Raw genomic sequence first — 24794 nt, 5'->3', positions numbered from 1 at the left:
TTGCCTGTGCTTTATCATTTTGCTAACGCTAGCTTTTGTTTAAGTGCCTTATATACAGTGGATATAAAAAGTCTACACACCCCTGTTTAAATGCCAGGTTTTTGTCATGTAAAAAAATTACATCAAGATAAATAATTTCACAACTCTTTCCACCTTTAATGTGACCTATAACCTGTACAACGCAATTGAAAAACAAACAGAAATCTTTCAGGGAGGTGAAGTAAAAATAAACAACTGAGATAATGTGGTTGCATAAGTGCACACACCCTTTTATAACTGGGGATGTGGCTGTGTTCAGATTTAACCAATTACATTCAAACTCATGTTAAACTGGAGTCAGCACACACCTGTCACCAATTAAAGTGCCTCTGATCAACCCCAAATAAAGTTCAGCTGTTCTAGTAGGCTTTTCCTGACATTTTTGTAGCCACATCTTCCAGCACAAGCCATGGTCCGCAGAGAGCTTCCAAAGCATCAGAGGGATCTCATTATTCAAAGATATCAGTCAGGTGAAGGCTACAAAAGAATTTCCAAGGAATTAAATATACCATGGAACACAGTGAAGACCGTCATCATCAAGTGGAGAAAATATGGCACAACAGTGACATTACCAAGAACAGGACGTCCGTCCAAAATTGATGATAAGACGAGAAGAAAACTAGTCAGGGATGCTGCCAGGAGGCTGACAGCAACACTGAAGGAGCTGCAGGAATTTCTGGCAAGTACTGGCTGTGTAGTACATGCGACAACAATCTCCCGTCTTCTTCATATGTCTGGGCTATGGAGTAGGGTGGCAAGACGGAAGCCTTATCTTACAAAGAAAAACATCCAAGCCCGGCTTAATTTTGCAAAAAGACATCTGAAATGTCCCAAACGCTTGTGGGAAAATGGGTTATGGTCTGACGAAACCAAGGTTGAACTTTTTGGACATAATTCCAAAAGGTATATTTGATGCAAAAACAACACTGCTCATCACCAAAAGAACACCATACCTACAGTGAAGCATGGTGGTGGCAGCATCATGCTTTGGGGCTGTTTTTCTTCAGCTGGAACTGGGGCCTTACTCAGGGTGGAGGGAGTTATGAACAGTTCCAAATACCAGTCAGTGTTGGCACAAAACCTTCGGCCTTCTGTTAGAAAGCTGAAGATGAAGAGGAACTTCATCTTTCAGCACGACAATGACCCAAAGCACACATCTAAATCAACAAAAGAATGGCTTCACCGGAATAAGATTGAGGCTTTGGAATGGCCCAGCCAGAGTCCAGACCTGAATCCCATCGAACATCTGTGGGGTGATCTGAAGAGGACTGTGCACAGGAGATGCCCTCGCAATCTGTCAGATTTGGAGTGGTTTTGCAAAGAAGAGTGGGCAAATATTGCCACATCAAGATGTGCCACGCTGATAGGCTCCTACCCCAAAAGACTGAGTGCTGTAATAAAAGCCAAAGGTGCTGCAACAAAGTATTAGTTTAAGGGTGTGCATATTTATGCAACCAGGTTATTTTAAGTTTTTTATTTTATATTTTTCCCCTTTAAAGGTTTCAGTTTGTTTTTCAATTGTGTTGTACAGGTTATAGGTCACATTAAAGGTGGAAAAAGTTGTGAAATTATTTGTCTCGCTGTCATTTTTTTACATCACGAAAACCTGGCATTTGAACAGGGGTGTGTAGACTTTTTATATCCACTGTATGTATGTTAACCAATAAAGTCAGGGGAGTCTTTACTGTGTAATACTTACAATGCCTTTCTCTTTCATCTCATCTGATAAAAGTCTTTGACTCTGTGATTCCAGTGATAATGCACCAGCTTTTGTTGGCTACATTGATGGAATAATGGCAATTCTGACACTAAATAAAGTTGATAAGTGAGTAACAGTAATTGAAATGTGTCATTTAAGCAGAGAGATGCAATTTTGAAGCATTTCCAACTTATTTTTAAAACACTTGGGATCCTAAACCTGTGCTTCCTCTTATGACTTGTGAAACCAGACATGCCAAATGAAACAATCGACTCAAGTGTTGAAGTGTTACTTATGGCAGCTGTTTTTGATTTAGGCTTATCACATAAAGGCCTTTTAGCTTTTGGCACATTTTAGCTCACTTTACTCCCCATAGTTTCAATCTAGTTTAGGCTTGAGATATCCTTGCTGTCTCATCTTGTATTTGGGTCTAGCTACATAAATATACCTGCCTATACATGATGCATGTCACTTAAGGAAACCTCTAAATAGTCTACCAGAGAGCTCAGGCTGTTTACAACTACCTGATGTGTGGGACGTAAATACTAATATGGCCAAAATCAAAGAGGTTACCAGGATGTTAATTCTAAGACCAGAACTGTTTTGTGCAGCTTGAAACATCAATTAAATTTATCATTCATTAGAGAGTTAGACACACATGTTTGTCTCTGTTCAGAGATAATAAAGCATCATACAGACGTGGGCAATTGTGGACTGAGTTTATCAGTTTGTCTCTAAAACTTTAAGCTATTATTGCTATTATTCTGTGTCCACTGTCACACCTCCTCCCCCAGTCATGTGTATACCACAGCTCATGTCCATGTCGTGTTAATTTTTAAGGATCAATCAACAGGATGTGGTGAGTTGAACGGAGAAAAGTTAAGAGCATTGTTTGCATGAAAGGAACAAAGTAATAAACATCATCACTTTACAAGCCAAATCATTGCGAGAATCTGCCCCATTATGCACTAATTAAACACCGTATTCCTCACACTGTGTCTTTGTACAGGTATTTAGCAGCAGCATGTTGAATTATTTCACTCTCTGACCGCGCCTCAAAGGCATGCCTTCAAAGGCATGCAGACGGTGGGGGGGCAGTCAGCAATGAATCAAACAGGATCAGTTGTGTTCAGTTTTTTACTCCCTGCTACTCAAATGATTTCAGCGTGTCAGTAACAATTTATGTCCAGTTCAAATGGACCATTAATGGAAGCTACTGTTACTCCAATGTATCCTAATGTTATCAAGACATTTTTCACCTTGAAGAGAACTCTCCCAACTAGGGATGCACGATATTGGATTTTTGCCGATATCCAATATGCCGATATTTACAGATTCATTTTAACCGATATCAACACAGATATCTAAATATAGTTTAGATAACTAAAAATTAATCCTTTGAACACAATTTAAAGTATGTGGATGAAAAAAGAAACTTTTCTTCTTAAAACACATTTTAAAGTTTAGAATATTAAAATGAATAACGAAAAAGATCCCAACTTAGGTATCTTGGTACAGCCTAAACTCCACTAATTAATTAGTATGTATGGCCAAATTTTACCGTTAATGTACGCTGATATTCACAGCAAAAATATTGGATGTAAATCTCGTGCCATGAGAAATGATCACATCTCCTATAATGCAGATCAACACTTGCATCAATCTGAAATAAACTGATAAAAATACCTGTTTCTTTAATGAAGGGCTTTTGAAGTGGGAATAATTAATCTCAATGACACTCCTTAACAATCTCAGTCTTTATAGATGAGATCAATGTGCCTCTTTTACTACTATTTGGTTTAAGGATGAGAAAACCTTCTGTTTAAACTGATTTTCTGCAGGGAAAACAAGCCTATTTCCCCTTGAAACAACTGAATTTAATAATTTTCTTGCCTAAACCTGCATTGTCTTGCATTCATGATGATGTTTTATTTACCTTCTAATAGCAGTCATTTTACTGAGCTGTCCTTCAACAGTATTGGCCCTAGTTGGGTACTTTTAAACCATTCATAACAGCTCATACACTCTCTGTCATGTGCTTTACACATGCATACACCTCCTCCTCCTTCTCTCTGACCTCTGCTTGTAGGCTATATTGACAGACAGAATATGCACACAGAGGAGCAATATCATTGACTATGTAGCACTAAAATTTTAGTTTCATCAAGTCTCCACCACAAAACTAAACATACATCAGGTAATCTGGTCTTTGCTGGATTTGGTTGGTAGGGGCATATCTGGCCTGATTATCTTGTAGTACAGCCCTTCCTTACTGATGAATTGCCTGCTTTAACACCTAAAGCTATGAATGTAAAGTAAAAGAGTTTGCTGCATTATTTACCTCCACAAATGTCTTGTACATGAGATAACGTAAAGTGTCCAATCTTCTTTTGTGCAGAGCTCGGGGACAGAGTCCTGTGTCAAACATCAAACAAGAAACCAATCACTGTGCTTCAACTGCACTACCACACAATACTGCACATGTAGCCACTCACTCACATACCTGGGTCAATCTCGAATTTATCCATGAGCCTGAAGACATGTTTGGTGAGAAGTTTAGCCTGGATATGGCTCACAGACTGTTTGGACAAAGAGAGGCGTGGGAACCTTCTGTGGAGATGCAGAGAGGCAGACACATCTATGTGAGTTCATTCAGGGGATCAGTGATGTCTATAGCTTTCGTGATGTTCACACGCTCCTTACTTTAATACTGGCTCCACACTAAAGTTGGGGTGGCACCAGGAGTCCAGCAGCGTCACCAGTTGTTGTTCGAGATCTTTGTGGCCTGTGACGAAGGACTCCGCAGATGCTAGTTTATTCTGCAGGATTAGAGGTATACACATCTGCAGAAGAGGAAGAGGGGAGATTTTAATGACGCCATTTAGGAAAATTTATCTAAAACATGACGGAAGTATTCTTATTCATTCCCTGCATGTGAATACACAAAGATTACAAAGAGTCTCACCTCCTCCATGTCCAGCTCCTTCTGTATTTTCAGTCTGATGCTGAGTGCTGCTGCCTTTAAAAATCAAGAGCAATAAATCTTTTTTTTTCAACCATTTCTTTGTTTCCTTTGTGTTGTTCAAAATCATTCTGCAATAAAATGTCAACTTCATTGAGGTTCTTACTTCTTTGTAGCAGTTAAGAGCCTGCAGCCTGATGATGTGCAATCTGAGTTTATCTGGATCCAGGTAGTCAAGCTGGTAAATGTTCACGAGACCGTCCACATAGCTAGGCTGGGTGTCCACTAGTAAGCAGAGAGCTCGATGCCGGAGTGACACTATCTGCTGCTCTGAGAGTGAGCTCAGGGTCACCTGGTGGAAGGACACGAATCACAAGGAACAAAAAACAGTATGCTAAGAACATTTCTTAAAAATGGGATATCTAACTTTAAAAGTTTAAAGTTAAAAACATGCATGCTGGGAAAAAAGGAGAACTTAAAACTTAAAGGTACAATGTTTAAAATTTGGCATTTTAGCGACATCTAGCGTTCAGATTTTAGAATGAGCTGATCTGTTACCAAAACGTCACATCACTAAGCGACGAGAGCCTGTGAAGACCAAAAATGAACGTGAGCCGGACATCAATTACAGCAGTGACGAGGTGAGGGTTTATTCGTTCATTTTTGTAACCATTATTTTTATAGATTATAGGTCAGTCTTCTTTTCCACCTGCCTTCCAGGTAGCTTTCAGGACCGGCGGGCAGGTTCGTATTTAAAAATCGCGTTTTGCTCTTTCTGTCCCCAAAATGTTGCAGTAGACAACATGGCGGTTCGTTATGTCAGCCTCCGTGAGGGCGACCCGCGGTAATGTAAATTTAAAAAGCGTTTTCTAATTTTATGAAAAGAAAACGAAAGTTTAAAGGGGATGACTGTGCACTTATTTTAACATACTTCACATGGTTATAAATCCCATGTACACCGTTTCTGTTCGGCGAAATGCAGCCAAATTTTACACATTATACCTTTAAAGGAATTAATGCGATATTCAAAAACAAACAGCACATGAGCCAAAATAAAAATTTAGGAACTCATTTTGTTGATGCAGATAATACCTTTTATTTTCAACCAACAAAGCTTTTACTGGGGTTCTTCTTAGCCCTTTGGTTATATCGTGCTTCCCATGCTAAGAGACTAGCACTTTAAGTGGCAGCACACAGTTCAAATCTTAACTACGGTTTTCAGAAATGTTGATACTTCACCTTTTTTGATACTACGTGTTTTCAAACAACACAATCTCTGATTTTTTGATGACTGATTGTATACAAAATTAACAAGGTTTTAAAAATGTCAACTACATGGTGCAGATGGCCCATTGGTTTAAGACGCGCCCCATGTACACAGGTGACCTAGGTTCCGGAATCCAAATCCGGCCTGTTTTACTTTCCCGCATGTCCTGGCCCTCTTGTCCCCATTTCCAACTCTATCCACTGTCCTTCTCTATCAAAAAGCCCAAAATAAATCTTTAAAAAATGACAATTACACATTAAGACAGGTTTTTTGTTGTAGAGAAATTAATGCAAAATATTTAAGCAAAACAACAAGGCAATTTTTACTCTTCTGTTTTTGTTGCTTTGATATCAAAATAAGTGTTTTAATACCAATTTTGAAATCTTAATGTGGGAGACCACAGACAGGGACAGTTTCAAAATATTTTTCATCCTATAAATCTCTCAGCGCACAGACTAGACACTTGGCCAGATAGTGAGGCCACACTCCTGTAGAAATGATCTCTGTGAGGATTCCCCACATTTGTGTGCCACCACTGCGACGAATCATCAGCATACAAAAGCTGAGCAATTACGCAGAAATTGCTAGGAAATAATGTTTTTGTTATATAATATTCATCTTATTGGTACGACTATTATTAACATAGGAGTTTAATAAGTGATGACTAAACTAAATTAGGTCTGTAGTATTACTATTTTAACACTTTAAGTATTATTATAAGAGTTAAATCAGTCCGACATTGTCACATGCATGTTTGCAAATAGAGCTGTTGCACCTGGTGGTGGACAATATGATTGTCACGTCAAGCTGTCCTTTGTTGTGTCATCATTATAATTCATTAAACTGATGCAGTGTTTGTAAGTCTTAATGTTAGACTTGAATGGACAAAAGTTGTGCAAGTGTGGATGCTGCATAAGCAGTAAACACTGTGCTACTGTGTTCATCTTTTTCTCAGTGCCTTTAAAAAAAAAAAAAAGCATTACCTCAAAGATTGTTCTTTTAAAAAATATTCTTTGGGAAAGGGTGCATTATAAATTGAGGCTACTAATAAAGTAATATATAACTATTTTACAGTTTTTTAAGAGAAAATTAAATGGATTGTAAAATGGTATGACAGTTTTTAGGACCCTGACCATCAAAATGACAGACAGCAAAAAGTCTAACACAACCTCTGAACTGGGCCACAAAACAATCTGAATAAACGCATTCTGTATAAAGGTGGTGAGTTTCTTCATGTTGGTTTGAATGTGCTTTTGTCTGTTCATTCATTTCACCCATCTACCATTTCACCTTACTTCTTGGAGTATTTTTAAATATAAAGGTGGATCAAATTTATTTGTTGATATTGTAGTGCACTGTTTGGTGCTTGCTAAATACCTGGATATCTTTACGTTTTTCAGTTAATGTGTTGGAATAATTCCATGTGGTATGGGCCATGTAAATGACCAACCATGTTCAAAATAAAATTTTCATTCACATGGACTAAATGTTAAACTGGGCCTTTGCTTTGAAAAGCATAAACCAGAAGTGAAGTTGGGTTAACCCTAACTCCACTAACCCTACCCTAAGGCTTCTCAGATGACCTTAGTATGTAGTCCAAGCTGTTGTTGTTGTGTCCACACAAAATATCAAGGATTACCACTTCATTTCCAAATGCTGAAAACAGATATAAATCCATGTGAATGCATTGTCTAAACTGGGTGTATATGACCTTAAAGAAACAAGCAAGTGCCACAAATGAGCACATATTTCTGTGTTTTGTCTAAACTGCTAAAACATTTCCACTACGGACATCTTTGACTTTTTTGTATGCTTGCTTTGAATTTTTTGGGAGGAGTGAGGGTCTACCTGAGGATTTGCCTTCATCCATTTCTGGAATTCCCCAAGGATGTGGTGTCCAAGGAGGTTGCTACGGCCCTTCTGTTTGCCTGGACAGCCCTCAAGGATTGTTAGCATGTCCTCCAGGGGCTCAGACAGCTTTGAAAAGCCACACTGGGCGAGCACATGTAGCTGTGGAGAAAAAGAGGGAAAACAACAAAACAGAAAAAACAGAATTACATGCAATATAAAGGAAAGATCAAGTAAATGACAATGAGGCATAAAACCCTGCATTTTGTCTTTTTTATACAATTAAGGGGGGATTTCCCCCTTGTTTCTGGGTAAAATCGTTGTACAGATCCTGATTTACAAGGGTTTTCTTTTGACAAGTTTTACCCTTTCTTTAAAAAATGTCAAACTGTCCTACTGTTGTATGTTCCTCCCGGTGTTTACAAGTAAATAAGAAAAAGTTGTTGATAAAACAAAGAAGACAAGACAAGTTACATGTGATTTCTTTCCACCAAAAGAGACCTGTGACACACTTACTTAGGTCTTACATAAAGAATGCAAACCGTGGCCTTCGAAACTTCCTACACGAGAAAATAATATCTGTGTGAGAATGCTTTACGCTTTGTCTTAATTTGCAAAACAGATGTCATCCACTCAATATCCTCCTCACACAGATCTCAAGTTCATTCAGTGCAACGCAAATTCCTTCCTTCCTACTGACAGACACTCTGGTTTCCTCATTAACACACACACACACATCTAAACATGGCTGAGCTCTCTCTTATTTTCTCCTTCCTGTAAAGACACACAAGCCTCTATCTTTGTAAACACGCACATGGATGTGGTATATGAGGAATTGACACACACAATGCGAAAGTGACTCTCACCGTCTGCAGATCTTTCCGGCCCCATGGCTCAAAGAGTTGGTCCCTCAGCTCAACAGGGTCAAGACCTGGGGGGATCACATACACATAGATGAGGTGGGGTTTCACTCTGACCTCTATCAACCTGTCAAGGAGTTGGACCCAGTGGCCTTTTAGGGTTGTTTTTTTTTCCATAAGAGGCACCTGATAGGCCATACTGACTTTTATACTGAAGTCTCCAATAAGGATACATGGATGACATTAGGTTATAACAATGACTTTAAAGGAGAATGGCTGAGTTACTCTTCCAAACAAACTCTTCTTTACTCTGCTTTAAAGATAAACCTTCTGAAAGCTAAAATGCTTTTTTGCCTTAATACAAACTTAGAGCATCTGCAGAGCTGAATCAGTATATATTTGAGTGCTTGGGCTTGATATCTGCAGTATCTGTGCATCCCTAGTTGCCAGTCAATCACTGGACTGACATACAGAGATGAGCAAGCAATAACCCTCACATTCACACCTTCAGAAAATCAAAGTTAACCTAATGAGCATGTCTTTGGACTGTGGGAGTGTCATGACCTGGCTCAGGTGGTCACAACAAAGGAGGGAGACAACACCATGGCAAAGCTTTTGAACAAGTCTTTATTTTCAAATCAAGTCAAATTAAACCAAATGAAACATTTAAATCAAACTATTCTCTAAACCAAATAAGTTACTTCAAATAGGACTAAATTAAATATTTACAGCATGAAGTGTGTAAATCACTAGAGTCAGTAGTGCAGGATGTGCATGAGTGAAGATAATGTTGTAAATGTTGTAAAATGCAAACTTAACTAAACCTAATCTAACATAACTAAACCAAAGTGTGATATACCTGTGTGGAGACCAGGTCAGAGAGAGAGAGACTGTTTGACTGCAGGAGCTTAAATAACCTCCTCACTCAAAGCCCAGGTGTGTGACATTACTCTAATCACTGAGCTGCACTCACAGACACAGGCTGGAGACACTCAGGCTGACAACACCAAACATCACAGGGAGGAAGCTGAAAGACCCAGAGAGAACCCACACATGCATGAAGTGAGCATACAAACTCCACATAGACTGTAGAGATGCGCAGATTGTGAGAATTACAATACACTGAGCAAAACTGCTATTAGAGTAACAATTAATCCTAAACCAACACCAATGCAGATTTAATTTTCAACACACTTTGGTTTAAGACTTCCAAAATGCCAACATTTGAAGTCAGATAAGTTTGCCAAATAAATTATAAAACTCTCCTTTTGCAGTTGTACTCACTGGACACCAGACAAAACCCTGGCTACTGATACCCACTCGTCATGTCACATTAGTTGCTGATGGCCCAGGTTTGTCCACGTGGCCAATACCTGCCAACTCTGCTTTTAAAACAATGCATCAGTGAATCTCTAGCAATAAGACAACACATTTTACACAACATCTGAAATTTGTAGGAACTGGAATTGTAATAGAGTGTGTGAATAAGCATTTAATATTTGTTGCAGAATGATCACGAAAAAGATTTTTTCAATGCCCTAATTCTTATCTTCCGGTTATGTGATACTCTGGAAATATTGTTTCGTAAATGAAGCATAGCAGAGCAGCCATAACGTCAAATATTATTTCTTTAACAGGCATAGCAGAGCAGCCATAACATGGGATTAACAGCTGAGGCAGGTTGCAGAGTCGAGGAACCCAGCATTAGCTCTGCATTCCAGCTGATTCTACAGCCAAAATACTCCAGAGACAGCTCTCATTGGCAGTGCACGTTTTTAAGGAAGGCCAGGGCGTATAAAGGGGCAGAAAACGAGAGAAGAAATGAGAATGCACGTGTGTATCACGTTTTTGTGTCCGTCTGTCTGTGCGTGTGTTCCACTGAGTCCTCTCCAAAGCTCCAGCTTCTTTATCTGTCGCTCATGCTGTGTGGGCTCCACCGTAACCTGCCCCCCCCTCCCTCCTACTTCCCAGGGTTAGTTTTCCTGTTCTCCTCTCCCTCCCTGCAACAGCCTCTCTCTCGATTTTGTCTCGGATTTCCCCAGGAAAGGGCTATGTGGTGGTCATGGTGTAAAAAATACAACCTTCCTGATGCGTAGCCTGGGAAAGCAGAGCAGCAGGCCTCTCCCTCACTCAGAGTTGGCCTCTTTCTGTTCTTTATCTGACACTGCTGTTTAATTAGTTATTCAAACCGTTACCACACTAACCATTACCTTTACTCTGGGCATTAATAGCCTGCTGCTGTGGACCAACCTGTTTACAGCTGCTTCATCTAACAGCATCAACATCTATTATAATTCATAAAGTATTACGGTGAATCTAAGGCAACTCAACCCCAAGACCAGGCCTCTCAATTTAAGAACCATCTAAGTCACTAACAGTAATGTTAGAATGTTTAGTCTTCTACCAAGCATGGCTATTGCTGTTAATTCTTCATATTGTTAACATCATTACTAACGTTACAGCCAAATCTAAGAAACCGAGCTTAACAATGATTTATGGCCAGGAGAGTCACTAATCTACATTCAGACTTATTTCTCTGCTTGTTTTCTCTCTTACGTCTTGCGTCTCTTCTTTTCTATTCTTCGTCTTCTTCTTATCTCATTCTGCATCTCCCTCTTTTCTATGTCTGCATCTTCTTCTTATCTCATTCTGCAACTCCCTCTTCTCTTTTTTCCTTCATCCTCTTCTACTGTCTGCCTCCTCTTTCTTCATGCAATTCCCTCTCCTTTTAAATATCTCCCAATGACCTCTTAATTTTTCTCCATTCTCTGTTCCCAAATCTCCTGTTGTTTTTTTTTTTGTGAAATGTTCCTATTCTCTTCTGCATCTCCCTCCTCACTTTCTATTCGCCTCTTCCTTCATTACCCTCTTCTCTTTTTCATGCATTTTTCCTCATATGTCTGCATCTCACTCTCTTTTCTGCATCTTTAATCATTCTGTAACCTTTTCTTTTATCTGCCTTTACTTTTTTGTGAGTCTCCCTCTTTATTCTTTCTGCATCTTCCTCTTTTTCTGCACCCTCCTCTTCTTAACTGTAACTTTGCTAATTGTTGCTTAGTGCTGAGAGTATGGTCTAGACCTGCCCTTGCTGTGAAGTCTCTTGAGATATGGTTATGAATTAGTGCAATAGAAATCAATTGATTGATTGATTGATTGTTCAGTGAAGGTTGAGATACCATAACTTTAGATTTTGATTTATGATATGAGGAGGTCAAACAATATCAATACCTGTTTTCAAACCAAAGCAACAACAATAGAAGTCCAAGGCAGCTAATATTTGGAGCTTAATTTAATCAAATCAAATGAACACATCAGTAGCGTTTGAGAACAGAAACCGGTAGTTTCAGTGTGCCAGTTTTTTTTCATGTTCTATCTTACTGAACACAAATCCTGCCTTGTTGACATTGGTGTCAGCCTTTTTGGCAAGAATAACCTATTATTCTCAGTAGTAACTTTTGTAAATGCAGATTCTACCTGCCAGAAATTCAACTAAATAATTTCCCTTGAAATAGAAAATCTTTTTCCAGTTACTAAGAAGCTTCATTGTTTTGTTATAAAACCAAACAGGCCTTTCAAATGAGTTACACTCGGGTATCTCACCATGATGCCACAGCTTTGACAGCAACATCAGAGCACACTATAGAAAACGGTCAACAGCAAAGCAGCCTAGACATGTAGTAAATAGACTAAGAGGTGCAGAAACACTGCTATGGTCCATTCAGAGTCCTTAAATTTCAAGCATCTGAATGGGTAGAGAGTTTCCTTTGCCGTTTTCTGAGGTTCTATGCTGTTATACACGCCACTCAAGCCCATTCATCCGATGGTCGAACACACGCACGTGCACAGGGACTCACACAAACACAAACACCACAACCCACTCCACTTGAGTCTTGCTGTTTGTGTGAGGAGACGAGAGGATGGAGAGTGAGAGGAGAGGTGAGGAGAGGAGAGGGGAGGAATGTGGAGCATGTAGCGTCTTTATAGTCATAGTCCTGTAGATGAATGACAGAGCTGGAGGCTCCCCATTCATGGCAACATAATGACCTCCATCATCACATACAAATACATCCACACACATGCAGAACATGCACTCATTCACCTCATTTATGTTTCCTCCTTTAATTAAAACAATGTCATTTGGAATATGAGAAAATGCTGCACTCTTATAAAGTAATAAAACACTAGCAAAACTTCCCTCTCTCTTTAAAAGCAACAAAAGTCACTCTTAAATTCAGTGAAATTAACTTCAGATTAAATCCACAGGCAGGTCTAACTGCTTGTTGCCAGGCAGCTGCCAAAATAAAGGAAACACAAAGATCAAGTGTCTAAATGGGGCATTTGGTGTCCCTGCAGCCACCAGAACAGCTTCAGTGTGACTTGGCAGAGATCGTGCGAGTGGCTCGACTCCACTGGAAGGATGCCATGACATTCTTCTACAAGTGCTTCTCTCCTTTTGTGTTTTGTGTAGGTGCTGAAAAACAAACCTTTCAACAGGTGCTATTAGCAAAACTCAAACAAGATGAGAGTACAAGCACTTACTGAATATGATGCTTATTTAAGCTTTGTTTGCATGTTGATTACCTCTCCAGAAGTGACCTACTACAGCTTGGTCTGTAGCCAAATGAAGACTGACACATACCTACAGACTCTACAATGAAGCAACAATATCAGTGCTGAACCATTGTACTCCTCAGAAGCTCCTTGAGTTTAAAATACATTGAAAACTGCACCAAAATATTCTATGGAGTTACTCCGTTACTATGTCTGATAATATTATCACCAAAAAATGTAATTAGAGTAAAAAGTGATGTGACTGAGGAAGCTGAATTACAGCTTATTCATAGATATAATGAACCACGCAGCACAGTGAGACCCACAAAAAAAATGTTATATGCTGGATTTGAAGACAGATAGTTGAGATAAAAATGTAGGTGAAACTAAAGTTGTAGACATATTTTCAAATCAAGCACAATTATATTTATTGATTTTGTTTTAAAGCAGTCTTAACACTGGGTTACAGATCATCAGATGCTTGATTCTGAACAGGAATCCTTCCTCTGGCATTTGACATCAGCAGATTTAAACAAAGTCTGTGTGACCTAGATAGTTTGGGACCCTGAACATTATTCTTTTTATGATAAGTTGAGATCACTTTTGACACAGGACATGAGTGTTCAAAATCTTGACATGTTTTGTAGCACAAAGGATGACCCTAAATTATGACTGCTCGATTACAAAAATAATAATCACAACTGTTTTTGTTAAAGATTTATTTTGGTCTTTTCATGCCTTTATTTTGATAGTGGAGGACAGTGGATAGATTTGGAAACGGGGGGAGAGAGTGGGGAGAGACATGCAGCGAAGGGGCACTGGCCAGATTCAAACCCGGGCCACCTGCGTACGTGGGTCATGCCTTGGACCGCTAGGCCATCTGCGTGCCCCAATCACAACTATTTTAATTGACATTGATATCATATCTATAAGTAGGACTGTGAAACTTAATTGCATTAATAGCAACTAACTAAGACACCAGTAAGCATAAACTTCTTTAATCACAATTAATTGTGTGCTTTATTGTCCCTTTCACAACACACAGTGTGTAATATTCAGCCTAGTAGCATTTAGGTGAACAGACATGGTCAAAATTGAACATAATATTTATAAGTAGGCCTATCTTAATTGGTGTTTAATCATCTAAATATATATAGAATTTTTATTATTATTATTATTTAGGACAAGTCTTTTATTCATACATAAAGAGGGTCCTCTCCAAAGACTCTGCAATCTTGGATTTTTGCATATTGCATGTTTTTACAGTACCACAGAAGGGACCCAGTAACAGACAGGCTTACACATTTTTTAACTCCACAAGGTGCCACAGTTACCAACAGAAAAGTGAGCATCGCAATCGAGAGCCTGACTGTTAGATATCACTCATATTCCCACTTTTACACACTATACCTTTCAGCCACTGCGGCGTCTCCCTGCAGCCACAGTGATGTAAAATAAGTCCAACACTGCTCCTTAAAGTCTTACTTTACCTTAAAAAAAACTCACAGACAGCTCAGTGGAAAAGTCCAAAGTCATCTGAACCTTCTTTTATCAAACATTTACCCTTGTAATGTTAATTATTTCATTTCAAATCCATAACAAGTTCATTTTCTGTGGTTAAGTTCATGGTAATATCTTCAATCCAAAAGAAGCCTTTTTTTCCCTTTTGAAAACTCTAAACACTTTTGTTTTCTGGGGGTTACCTCATTTACTTGGATAAAGAATTAGGCCAGAGTGACTTTGTGTGAGTCTCAGTTCAGTAACAGTGGTCATCAGAACTAGCCTGCTCCGGTACAGGATAACTGTCAGGCTAAGCCTCACTGTGTCATAAAATGTCCAGTGGGTTTGAACCACCTTGTCGTATAAGGTGTGCTCATATTGGTATTGAATTATTAACTGTAAAATTCTCACACTTACCTGCTGCGTCTAGAGTTGTTTGGTTCATCTCTGTCTGCAGGATGGTGAGCTGATGTCAATCTGTTGGAAGGGAAACACATTAAGTAGACATCTGTGGCACAATTGCGCCAACTTTTATCATTATTTTAATTGTACATATCAAATATATATATTTCCCTCCTATTCCTTCAATCAGAGAGGTCAGTGGACAGAATCAGAAACAGGGATGAGAGAGTGGGGGAGAGAACTCTGCTACAATATATTTGCCAAAGAATGAAACTTAAGATACTACATTTGCAATGTATTTATTTAGGATTGTCACGAAACCAGAATTTTAATTTTTCATATGATACAAATTGAAATTGTAATCAATAGCCTTTGGATGCCAGGGAAACAAAAACAGAACTCAACATTTGGTAGTTTCTTGTTTTCAATCATCAAAACTTTACAGGCAAACTGATGCATGAAAAGTTGCAATTGTGTTTTGAAAAATAGCAGTGCAGGACTTTGCTTGCATTGTGTTAGGATTCATTTCCCTTCAGAGCACCTTTATTATGAACAAGATTCAGTTTTTTAAACCTTCAGTGCTTTCACAATCAATATAATAAGAGATCATATGGCTTAAAGGCAACATAAATCAGAAAAACTATTAAGTATTTAACATTTTGAGGTCATTTACAATTAATTATGTAACACAAAATTTAAATTGTAGATCCTTTAGCAAATAAGTGGGCCTACTGACTATACATCTGCTCTGAAATATACAAAAATAAATTAAAATCAATCTGAAATATAGCAAAAGAAGAAATATAGAGGAAAAAACATTACATCTAGGAAACCTGCAATATTGAACCTAATGATTATAAACAGGTTTTGCTGTAAGTATCACTCCCGCACACAGAGAGAAGGAGAGAGATTTGTGGGAACAGCAGCCTGAGAAAGGGCAACATGCCAGTTGGCTATGATACCAGATTTCAGGCTGAGGATGTTTTTATAGGCCTGATTCCTGGTTGTTTCTCTGTCTCTAAATGTCTGCGAGCTTTAGAGGCGGGCTCTTGTGTTAAGTACTAAAGGGGCAATCAGGAGACGGACAGAAACATTGACCAGATACCTAATTTCTTTTGGTTTGTCGCCCTCTAGTGGTGCTTAACTATACACACTTCCCCCATGCATTTTTCACATCCCTGTTAGCAAACACTAGCTTGTCTTTACATGTTAAATAATGAACATTCTGTTATGACAGCTGTGTTAATGTTAATTTCATACTTTCTCGAGTATTCCTGGGAAACAAAAAGCCGCCACGGGCTTGTAAATATCGCGTTGACGTTGCACTGATTAGCTCATGACTCACTTAAGCTAGCTGAGACCTGCGTACTAGGTTGTCGTTCAGCGCTTTAAAACACACTAAACAGAATCTGTCATTGTAACTAAAATAAGTAATGCTAAGGTAATTTTACGTTGTACGAACAGACTCACCATGTGCTACTTTCTTCCAGTTAGCTATCTTTAGGAGGGTTAAAGTGTCTCACAACGAAACGTAAACGTTACTTCTGGTTAGCTACAAGAGTTTCACATCAATTCTTTGTCCTGCGGAAAGCCTGTAAGGCAGCGGTTGCCTTTGCACTTTTACACATTTACGACTTTATGAGACAATATTCACGGAACGTAGACGATAAATTATTTTTTAATATTATGCCAAAGTCATACTAAAATTAATATCAAATACTTGGCTGTTTTGTTTTCTTCGAGTGACGTGGACACTGCAGAAATGCTGCCTATGGTACTGTGTATAGGGAAAAAAACACCACAAACCCCACGCGCTTCTACTTGTTGGTACATCGAAGCTGTCATGCCGTACGAAAGTGCACGACTGCCACCTTCTGGTAGACCGCGGTGCCAATTACTATTTTTGTTTTATTTTATTTTATTTTATTTTATTTTATTTTATTTTATTTTATTTTATTTTATTTTATTTTATTTTATTTTATTTTATCCTTGGGTCCACAACTTTTGTAATACGGTGGTATGATGACATCAAGATCAACATGGCACTTGAAGCAGAAAATTAATCAATTTAACATCTTACATCATAACACATGACATTGCAACACCAGTGGGAAATGAAAAAAAAAAAAAACAAGTCAGAAATCAATGATGTAAGGACAGGTTCTGGCTACAGGATGACGAGGTGTACTCAGAGCAGTGGCTTTAGCGTTGAACAGCAAGTATTGTGTATTCTGTTGCCCACTTATTTATTATTATTATTATTGTTGTTGTTGTATATATCATTATTTTTAGTAGTAGTAGCAGCAGTAGTAGTAGATGTATTATAATGGATAATTATACAACCAAAACAAAACACAATGTATAGAAAGATACTCTAATAATTCCGAGGGAGATTCAAGGCACCATTATTTGAGGAAATATAAACTTTGCTTAAACGGAGATATGATTAGACATTGTTGTTCATTAAAGTACACATTTACTGTGGTAAATGTTGCATGAAACAGAATATCCACTCTGTACTGGCACAATATCAGCACAAAATGGGATTAAAAAATGTTATTTACAAGAAAAATGCCTTAATTGTAGGTTTGATCCTTGGGTCAAGAACAGACTTATGCCCTCTTTAATAGAGAAAACTAAGTTAAGTTATTATTATTATTATTATTATTATTATTGTTGTTGTTGTTGTTGTTGTTGTTGTTATTGATAGTAGTAGTGGTAGAACAATTAATCATTTTGATTTTTACATTTTTACAATTTTTGCGATTTTTTTTTTTATATATTCATTTATCCAAACAGACTAAATGCAATTTGACATCCTTCGGCTATGTTGTAAAAATTTATCAGATAGAAAAAAAGAAACAAAAATCAAAAATCCCTTAATTTTGTCACGTGGTTTTAGTTGTTTACCACGTGCTCTTGTGACGCAGTCAGGTTGCTTGGGACACTCAGTTGTAGTTTTTTTTTTACTGTTAGCTAACGGTGTTATTTACGGGAGCTGAGCTCGCCGTGGTTCATAATGTTTCCCAGTCGGTTTTGCTGACTTTTCGGGACTGGAGCTGCGTCATATTTTACCCTGGCTGTGAGTTTGTCAAAGAGATCGACACTGGTTCTTACAAAACACAGCTAGCATTAGCCAGCGGATCTCACTTTATAGCTAGCCTGCTAGCTTAGTTGCTAAGCAGTGATGGAGTGGCTGGGTAACGGAGCTTCAGTTCACCACGCAGAAGAGTCAAACTGTGAGCCAGATTCAGCGAGTGGTGTTTATCCTCACCAGCAGGTAATCATCTCATGTTAGCCTTTGGGCTCTTGGCTGTGGACCCGTGCCTTTCTTGGCAACAGAGCGGTTACTGAAGGGTATTAAAAGCATGCTAACTAGCTAAGCTTGTTTTGGGATCATTTAAGTTAGTTCGTGCAAAGTTAGCTTGACAGTTAGAGAAGTATGGACTTGGCTTGTTCGTCTTTTTCCAGTGATGTTATATTTTTTCCATTTTACTTATGTCTTCAATCTTTTAAGTTCGCTTTATTAGCTAAAAGGCTGTCATCATATTTAGCAAACTACTCTTACTCAGTATCCAGCTTGTGTTGAATCTAGACCGAACCTGATGTGACACCAAAAGTTGGACAACGTTGATAACTCATGTAATATCTTACTTTAACATGCAGTTATGTTGTAAAGGGATCTCATGCAGTGTTTCTTTAGGACATGCGTTAATATCAGCACCCAGAGGAGATCATCCATTAGTGGGACATTTAGAGCAGAGGCCACAAGTCTTTCCCCCGGGACAGGACAGATCCTCGTTATTCTCAGACTAACAGCTGTGTGTGATGTCTCTTGTTGGCTTAAGAAGACATTTGGCTGTTTGGGTAACCATGTAGTCATGGATAATATGGAATCAAGCAAGCATTCATTTATTTTTAGCCCCCTCACCCCACCCTGTACCAAAATACAGCATGGCTGTGATCATGGAAGTTTTAAAGTGAAAGCCCACATTTAGGCTTAGGTTCAGCAAGAGCAGGCTGTTTGGGAAGCAACAAATTCTGTTGAAAAAGGTTAAGCCTGACACTGAAAGTGGGATAAAGGGGAGAAAACAAAAGCCTTTTGTAGATGAGACCTCAAAGATAAATATTTTTTCCTCAGGGTTTGCCATGATCAGTCTGAGCTTGATGTCTGCAAACCAAGCCCATGCAGAGACGTTTATACGAGCAGGTGCTCAAAGTAAAATAAAGGCTTTTGAAATGACAACTTTTTAAATTATGAGTCATCTATGGCTTGATTTAAAAACAATTTATAGGAAACTATTTTAAGTAGTTATTGTTTTGAATCATACAAAATCTATCAGTTGTGCAGTCATCAAAATAACATTTGATTTATGATTAGAAAAGCATTAAAAAGTAGGGGTGCACCGATCGATTGGCCAAAATCGATATCGGCACCAATTTCCTTAATTTTAGGAGATCAGCGATCGGCTGATCCTTGTAAATAAGATCGGTGGATAAGATCCGTTTCATATGCCTCTATCTACTAAAATGTGAAAAATTAAAGACTAAAGGAACTGATATAATTTAGTAGTTAGGGCAGCAGTACTTTAAACTTTTAATTTACATTTGAGAGAACTACCTCATGTGCAGCTAAAACAACAAGTTTGTATTGTTTCACGGGTATTGTTCAATATTATTCAATAAAATAAGATTGGAACATTGAAAAAAATACCAAAATCCGTATCGGCCAAAATCGGGATCGGCAGGTCAGGCTTTTTAAAGATCGGTGATCGGCCAGAAAATTGCAATCGGTGCACCCCTATTAAAAAGTAAAAAACAAAAACAAAGCATAAAGCATGGCACACACAAGCACAGTAATGTCATGTCATTCCTTTTCCAGTGAGTTTGTTTCATGGTGCTTATCCAGAATCTGTGCTTCATTACGTATTTCTTAATCATTCATGTCAGTTTTACAACTAAATGGAGAAAAGTTACCAATATCAGCTGGTGAACCTAAGGTCATGATGTGATGTTAAAAAACACTGCATAATTGCCTTTTTGAATGCCCTTTTACCACATAATACATGATATAGTGGCATCCAGGGTGCCTTTCCAATGGATAGAACATGGAAAAGTACCCTCCATGGTGCTCCTCCACTGGTCAGAACTTGATAAAATGCCCTCTGGGGTGCCCTACTACCGGTGGGCAAGACTTGATGAAGTGCCTTTCATTATCCTGACCAAGCTCCTCAAAATACTCTATATGCAACATTACTAGTAACAACAGCGTTAGTAGAGTGCTCATTCTTCATGACGCTGGCATCCAAATTTGTGTAGATTTGTAAATGAAATGGGGAAGTAGTCCACAATTACTTGCCTATTTATAACAGAGCGATACTATATAGATATATTATGATAAAAAATCTTCACCAGGCTTCCTAGGTTCCTTTTTTATTATTTTCACCCCTGCTCCTCAAACATCCTGAATGCACCACTGCCAATATCAGTTGTTCACAGTAGCTGGTTTTAATCATTACTAATGAGAAAATGAAGGTGCAAAGTGAAGCAGAGTGGAACACCTCATCTATCCTCTCTCTCTCTCTCTCTCAGCATTAGTTCATTTTCTTCTCTTGCTTTTTTTCCTTTGTCTCCAACAAGAGAAAAGCAGGAGGGCAGAAAAAAACAAATGCTGAAAACAGCATTGATATCAGATTTGGCCCTGATTTGCACGGTTTTTGCTTCTCCATCAGGGGACATTTAGGATCTGGTTATGCTTTATCAAGGAGGGAAAAAGCACATTGTGCTAAAATACAAAGCACATGAATGGGATATGTAGTTTATATAATATTATTATAGTATTAATTATATATGTAGGTTTTTTCCCCAGATTTAGTTTTAAAATGTAAATAAGCTACCAAAGATCCACTTTTACTGTCTGTTTAATGTCCCCTCTGCTTTCTCCCCAGCAGTCACCATCAATGCGCCCCTGTGATTGTGCCATGGCGTCCCTGTGCCAGAGCCAGCAGCGCTGCGTGAAGGCCTCCATAGTCTCCAGCTGGAGGATGGCTGAAGCTCAGGATCAGCTCTTGTCTCTTGGTGTGCACAGCTCTGAATCCCTGGAGCAGGAACGCGCCCGGACTCAGGTGTGCCCCGCAGAACTGCGGCACGCTGTGGAAGAGTGGCGGCGAAAGGAGAGCATGCTGGGAGGTCCAGAACCAAGCCGCAGTCCCGTGCTTGGAGCTGTCAGAAGTTGGGACGTTTTTGATAAGGTGAGTGAAGCTGCAAGGACATTTTCTGTTTGATTTAGAGACACAAAAAGCACCTGCCACACTAAATGAAAGGAACAAAATGTAAATACTGTAATCTACTTGTTACATTTTAACAGTACGTAGGCATTTATTACAGGTTTAGCTGCCCTGAAAAATGTTGCTGCCCTGCCAACATGTTCCTGCCAAAAACAAGTTACTGTCTGTCATACTAACTGACAAATGTTCTTTATCATTTATGTCTGACATATGAATGAATTTTGGATAAACCTCTATAGTAGATTGTAAGAAGTTACTGCTAGTCCTATATTCCATGTTTTTTTTTAAGATCTTTATCTACAACGCTAGCTGTTGAGATGGTTTTTATTCACCTGCCAACTTTCAATATTTTAATTAACACACACCAGTAAAGCACGCTGCTCTTATGGTGCAAAAACGGTACGCCATGGATGTTAAACACAAATACATTCATTCTCAAAGCACTGTGATTTTATTCTGCTAAAGAAAATCCCCTCTTGTTTGGTGATTGAGATGGAAAATTAGTGGATAGTTTTATATTTACAGCCTTGGGGGAATGTACTTTTTTCAAGACATGTCACTATTTATATCAGTTTATTAAATTACATTGATGAAAGTACTGACAGATGATTAATCTAACTATTTTAATGACACATTAAATTTACAATTTGGCTGATTAAGTTAGTTCAAAGAGAAGAAATGATCTGACTGAAAGTCATGATTTATTATACCTCTATCTAATCAATATGATCAATAAATTACTAAAACAAACTTCTGAAAACAATCAGATAAATGATAAAAATGCCCTCAAGTGGATTATCAGTTACCAAAAACACATCAAATGAGATACAAAAAATGTGTATGTTAAATTTTATGGAAATTTGGATTTTTTGGATTGCAGTAAAAAGTGAAATAAACATTTCAGTTCCAAAAAATGAGATTTTTCTGGCTTTAATTTGTGTTTTCAGGCTTTAATGGGTTAAAATAGCTGCAGAAACAAGAATTGTTGGTTAAGGTTAAAGTCCCTGTCCTTCTTGTCACCCCTCTCTTCTCTTTTTAACCTTTCTTTCTCTTCTAGAGTATCATTAATGTCCAAAGTCAGTCTGCTGAAATGGATCAAGACAAGTGCAAGACATTTCTACAAAAGTATGAGCAAGAGCTCAGGCATTTTGGTGAGTGAGAAATCTGAAATTTGTGATTAAAAATATCAACTTTCAAATGAATACTGAATTGTCTAGATGTGTTTTACTTGTGTCTTCTATTATGTAGCTATTCAGCTCGATGCTTTTTGCAGGATTTCCCTGCAAGTTTCATTTGAAGTGGACACTTCCGTTAGTTTCATTGTTCATGTTTAAAATTCACTGTTGACTTAAAGGAGTTTGACAGAACCTTGCACAGAAACAACTATCATCAATCAGTAATTATCTAAGTTTTATGTTCATACTTAGTCTAAAAATGTTTCATAGAACACCCTTTAAATTAGTGCTGAGGTCATGAGCACTTGATCTGTTATCTGGGATAGTGTTATATTCCTAACTGTAGACTTTTAACATTGCAGCTATATAACTTTAACAAAATGCAGGGTCATTATGAAGAAAGTCAGGCTTTTAGTGTCCTTTTCTTTCCTTAAAAGCATGAAGTGTCTGTACAAGAAAAAGTAAACAGTCTTTTATCTCACAGGAAATGACTGTTGGTATTCTTTTGGAAGAGTGATTAACTTGGTGAGCTTAAATGCCCACACTGTCTTTTTTGCTATATCTGTTTTTCACCTGTATTGGTCACAGTAGTTGTTACACCGCTGTAGGCACCATCTTTAACACCACAAGGTCTTGCCTTGGCATCAGCAGAAATATAAACTGTTGATGTTTTTTATCTGTTTATCAGGAATGTTGCGGAGATGGGACGATAGTCAGCGTTTCCTGGCAGACCTGCCTCAGCTCATCTGTGAGGAAACGGCTAACTACCTGATTCTGTGGTGCATGAGACTGCAGCAAGAAGGGGTAACGTACTGACAGGGAATGATCTAATCCTAGTCAAGAACTCATCAGTGTTTACTTTACATTGGTATGAATTGTGGTTTACAAAGATACAAATAAAACTGGACTACAGCTCTAATTTCATCTGCAAAGAATATGATAAAAAATGTTCGTAAGGAACTAGAAGATAGGGTTATGATGAGATCACTAGATCTTTAATACTAATAATTCTGATTAAATGCATATTTAGTATTTGGTAATGGTATCAGGTAGGGGAATGTGTGCCTTTGGCACTTTGCCATGCCAGCCTTGATCCTGTACTGCTCTGCCCTAAGTCAGTATAAAAAGAATAAAAAAAAAATTGATTAAAAGTAACGACAAAATAGCAAGAACCATTCATGGACTCAAATTGGACTAAAATGTCACTGAGTTTTTGTCTTCCAAATCAAACTGCTAAAAGGTAAAATTCCTTTAAAGTAAGTCTGTAAAAGGTGAAAAGAACTAAAGTGCGACTCATACTAAAGGCATTTTTGTCTTGAGAACAAACTAAATCTAAAATAGCTGCCAAGAGTAATGCTTCTGTTTCATAGAAACAAAAGAAAATAAAAGAAAATACATTTTGGGATGTTTCAGGTGTAGAGGTGTTACTAAAAACCCATCATCAATCAGGGATAAGAACACCACTTTCTTTAATATAACATGAGGATGATGCTAGAAGCTTCCAACATATTTTGCTGTCTAACAAAGATGTGTTTTTAGAAGCAATGTTGAAGATGAGTCTGATGAACCTTGCTTAATTTCTCTGGCAGGCTGTTCCACAGTAGAGGCAGATCAAATGAGACAGCTCAGTCAGGTTTTATCCTTAGCTTTGGCTGTGAAACAACTAAATAAGTGTTTGCTACAGGAAGGGCTTATAAAGAGTGAAAAGAATGCAATACAGCTAGAAAGGATGTTAAAGAGATGCTGAATTCACAGAAGAATTAAATATTAATACTTTGATTTGAATGGCAATCATCTTTCCTTTTAGAATTAGTTTTTTGGCATTCTCCTATACAAAAACTAGAATGTTTGTAAGATCATTTAACTGGAGAAAGTTTGTTTATATGAAGTGTGTGATACAAAGAAACACTCAAACAGAGCCAGCTTTCTACAACTGGAAAGATTGCAGTTTAACAATGGACATCGTACTGAATGGTTCAATATTGTATTTAGAATAGTTGCATCCCTAGAATTTACCAGTGTGCTGCCATGGCTAACCTCTTTATTGTGGTTGATATTTTACTAGATGCTAATTAGTTTAATAACACTGATATTGTTTCCCAGCATCTTGATTAAAACTAAGAAGCTCCAAATAATTTTAACAAGTCAGTAAGTCATTTTTTCAGTGCAGGCCATATAAATGTTTTCAACTTTTGCTCTGAAAG

General features: G+C 38.0%; 2 protein-coding genes across 9 annotated transcripts in view; one reads left to right on the top strand and one right to left on the bottom strand.

Annotated features, from left to right (window-relative positions):
- The window catches only part of exd3 (exonuclease 3'-5' domain containing 3), a 75649-nt gene extending 58946 nt beyond the window's left edge, over positions 1-16703 (bottom strand). Inside the window, exons 1-9 of one of the 2 annotated variants that reach the window (XM_041810268.1) lie at positions 16599-16703; positions 15144-15203; positions 8682-8746; positions 7816-7977; positions 4867-5052; positions 4704-4757; positions 4442-4581; positions 4242-4348; positions 4080-4153 (exon numbers count right to left, since the gene is read on the bottom strand). In XM_041810268.1, the coding sequence (XP_041666202.1) occupies positions 4080-4153; positions 4242-4348; positions 4442-4581; positions 4704-4757; positions 4867-5052; positions 7816-7977; positions 8682-8746; positions 15144-15171 (816 nt within the window). In that variant the 5' untranslated portion in view covers positions 15172-15203; positions 16599-16703. Of the gene's footprint in view, positions 1-4079; positions 4154-4241; positions 4349-4441; positions 4582-4703; positions 4758-4866; positions 5053-7815; positions 7978-8681; positions 8747-9534; positions 9566-15143; positions 15204-16598 lie in introns of those variants that run through there. The other variant, XM_041810269.1, reaches the window with a different exon arrangement.
- Positions 9660-24794, top strand: part of cdc37l1 (cell division cycle 37-like 1) — a 25233-nt gene continuing 10098 nt past the window's right edge. Inside the window, exons 1-6 of one of the 7 annotated variants that reach the window (XM_041810273.1) lie at positions 9682-9737; positions 9950-10027; positions 10313-10508; positions 21077-21379; positions 22473-22566; positions 23279-23394. In XM_041810273.1, coding sequence (XP_041666207.1) covers positions 10497-10508; positions 21077-21379; positions 22473-22566; positions 23279-23394 — 525 coding nt within the window. In that variant the 5' untranslated portion in view covers positions 9682-9737; positions 9950-10027; positions 10313-10496. Of the gene's footprint in view, positions 9738-9949; positions 10028-10312; positions 10509-18071; positions 18409-21076; positions 21380-22472; positions 22567-23278; positions 23395-24794 lie in introns of those variants that run through there. The other 6 variants (XM_041810274.1, XM_041810272.1, XM_041810276.1 and 3 more) reach the window with 6 other exon arrangements.

This window comes from Cheilinus undulatus, linkage group 17, assembly GCF_018320785.1.
Source record: "Cheilinus undulatus linkage group 17, ASM1832078v1, whole genome shotgun sequence".
In the NCBI taxonomy this organism is placed as follows: Eukaryota; Metazoa; Chordata; class Actinopteri; order Labriformes; family Labridae; genus Cheilinus; species Cheilinus undulatus.
Note: the sequence above shows the minus strand (reverse complement) of the source record. Positions and strands in the feature narration are given on the sequence as shown.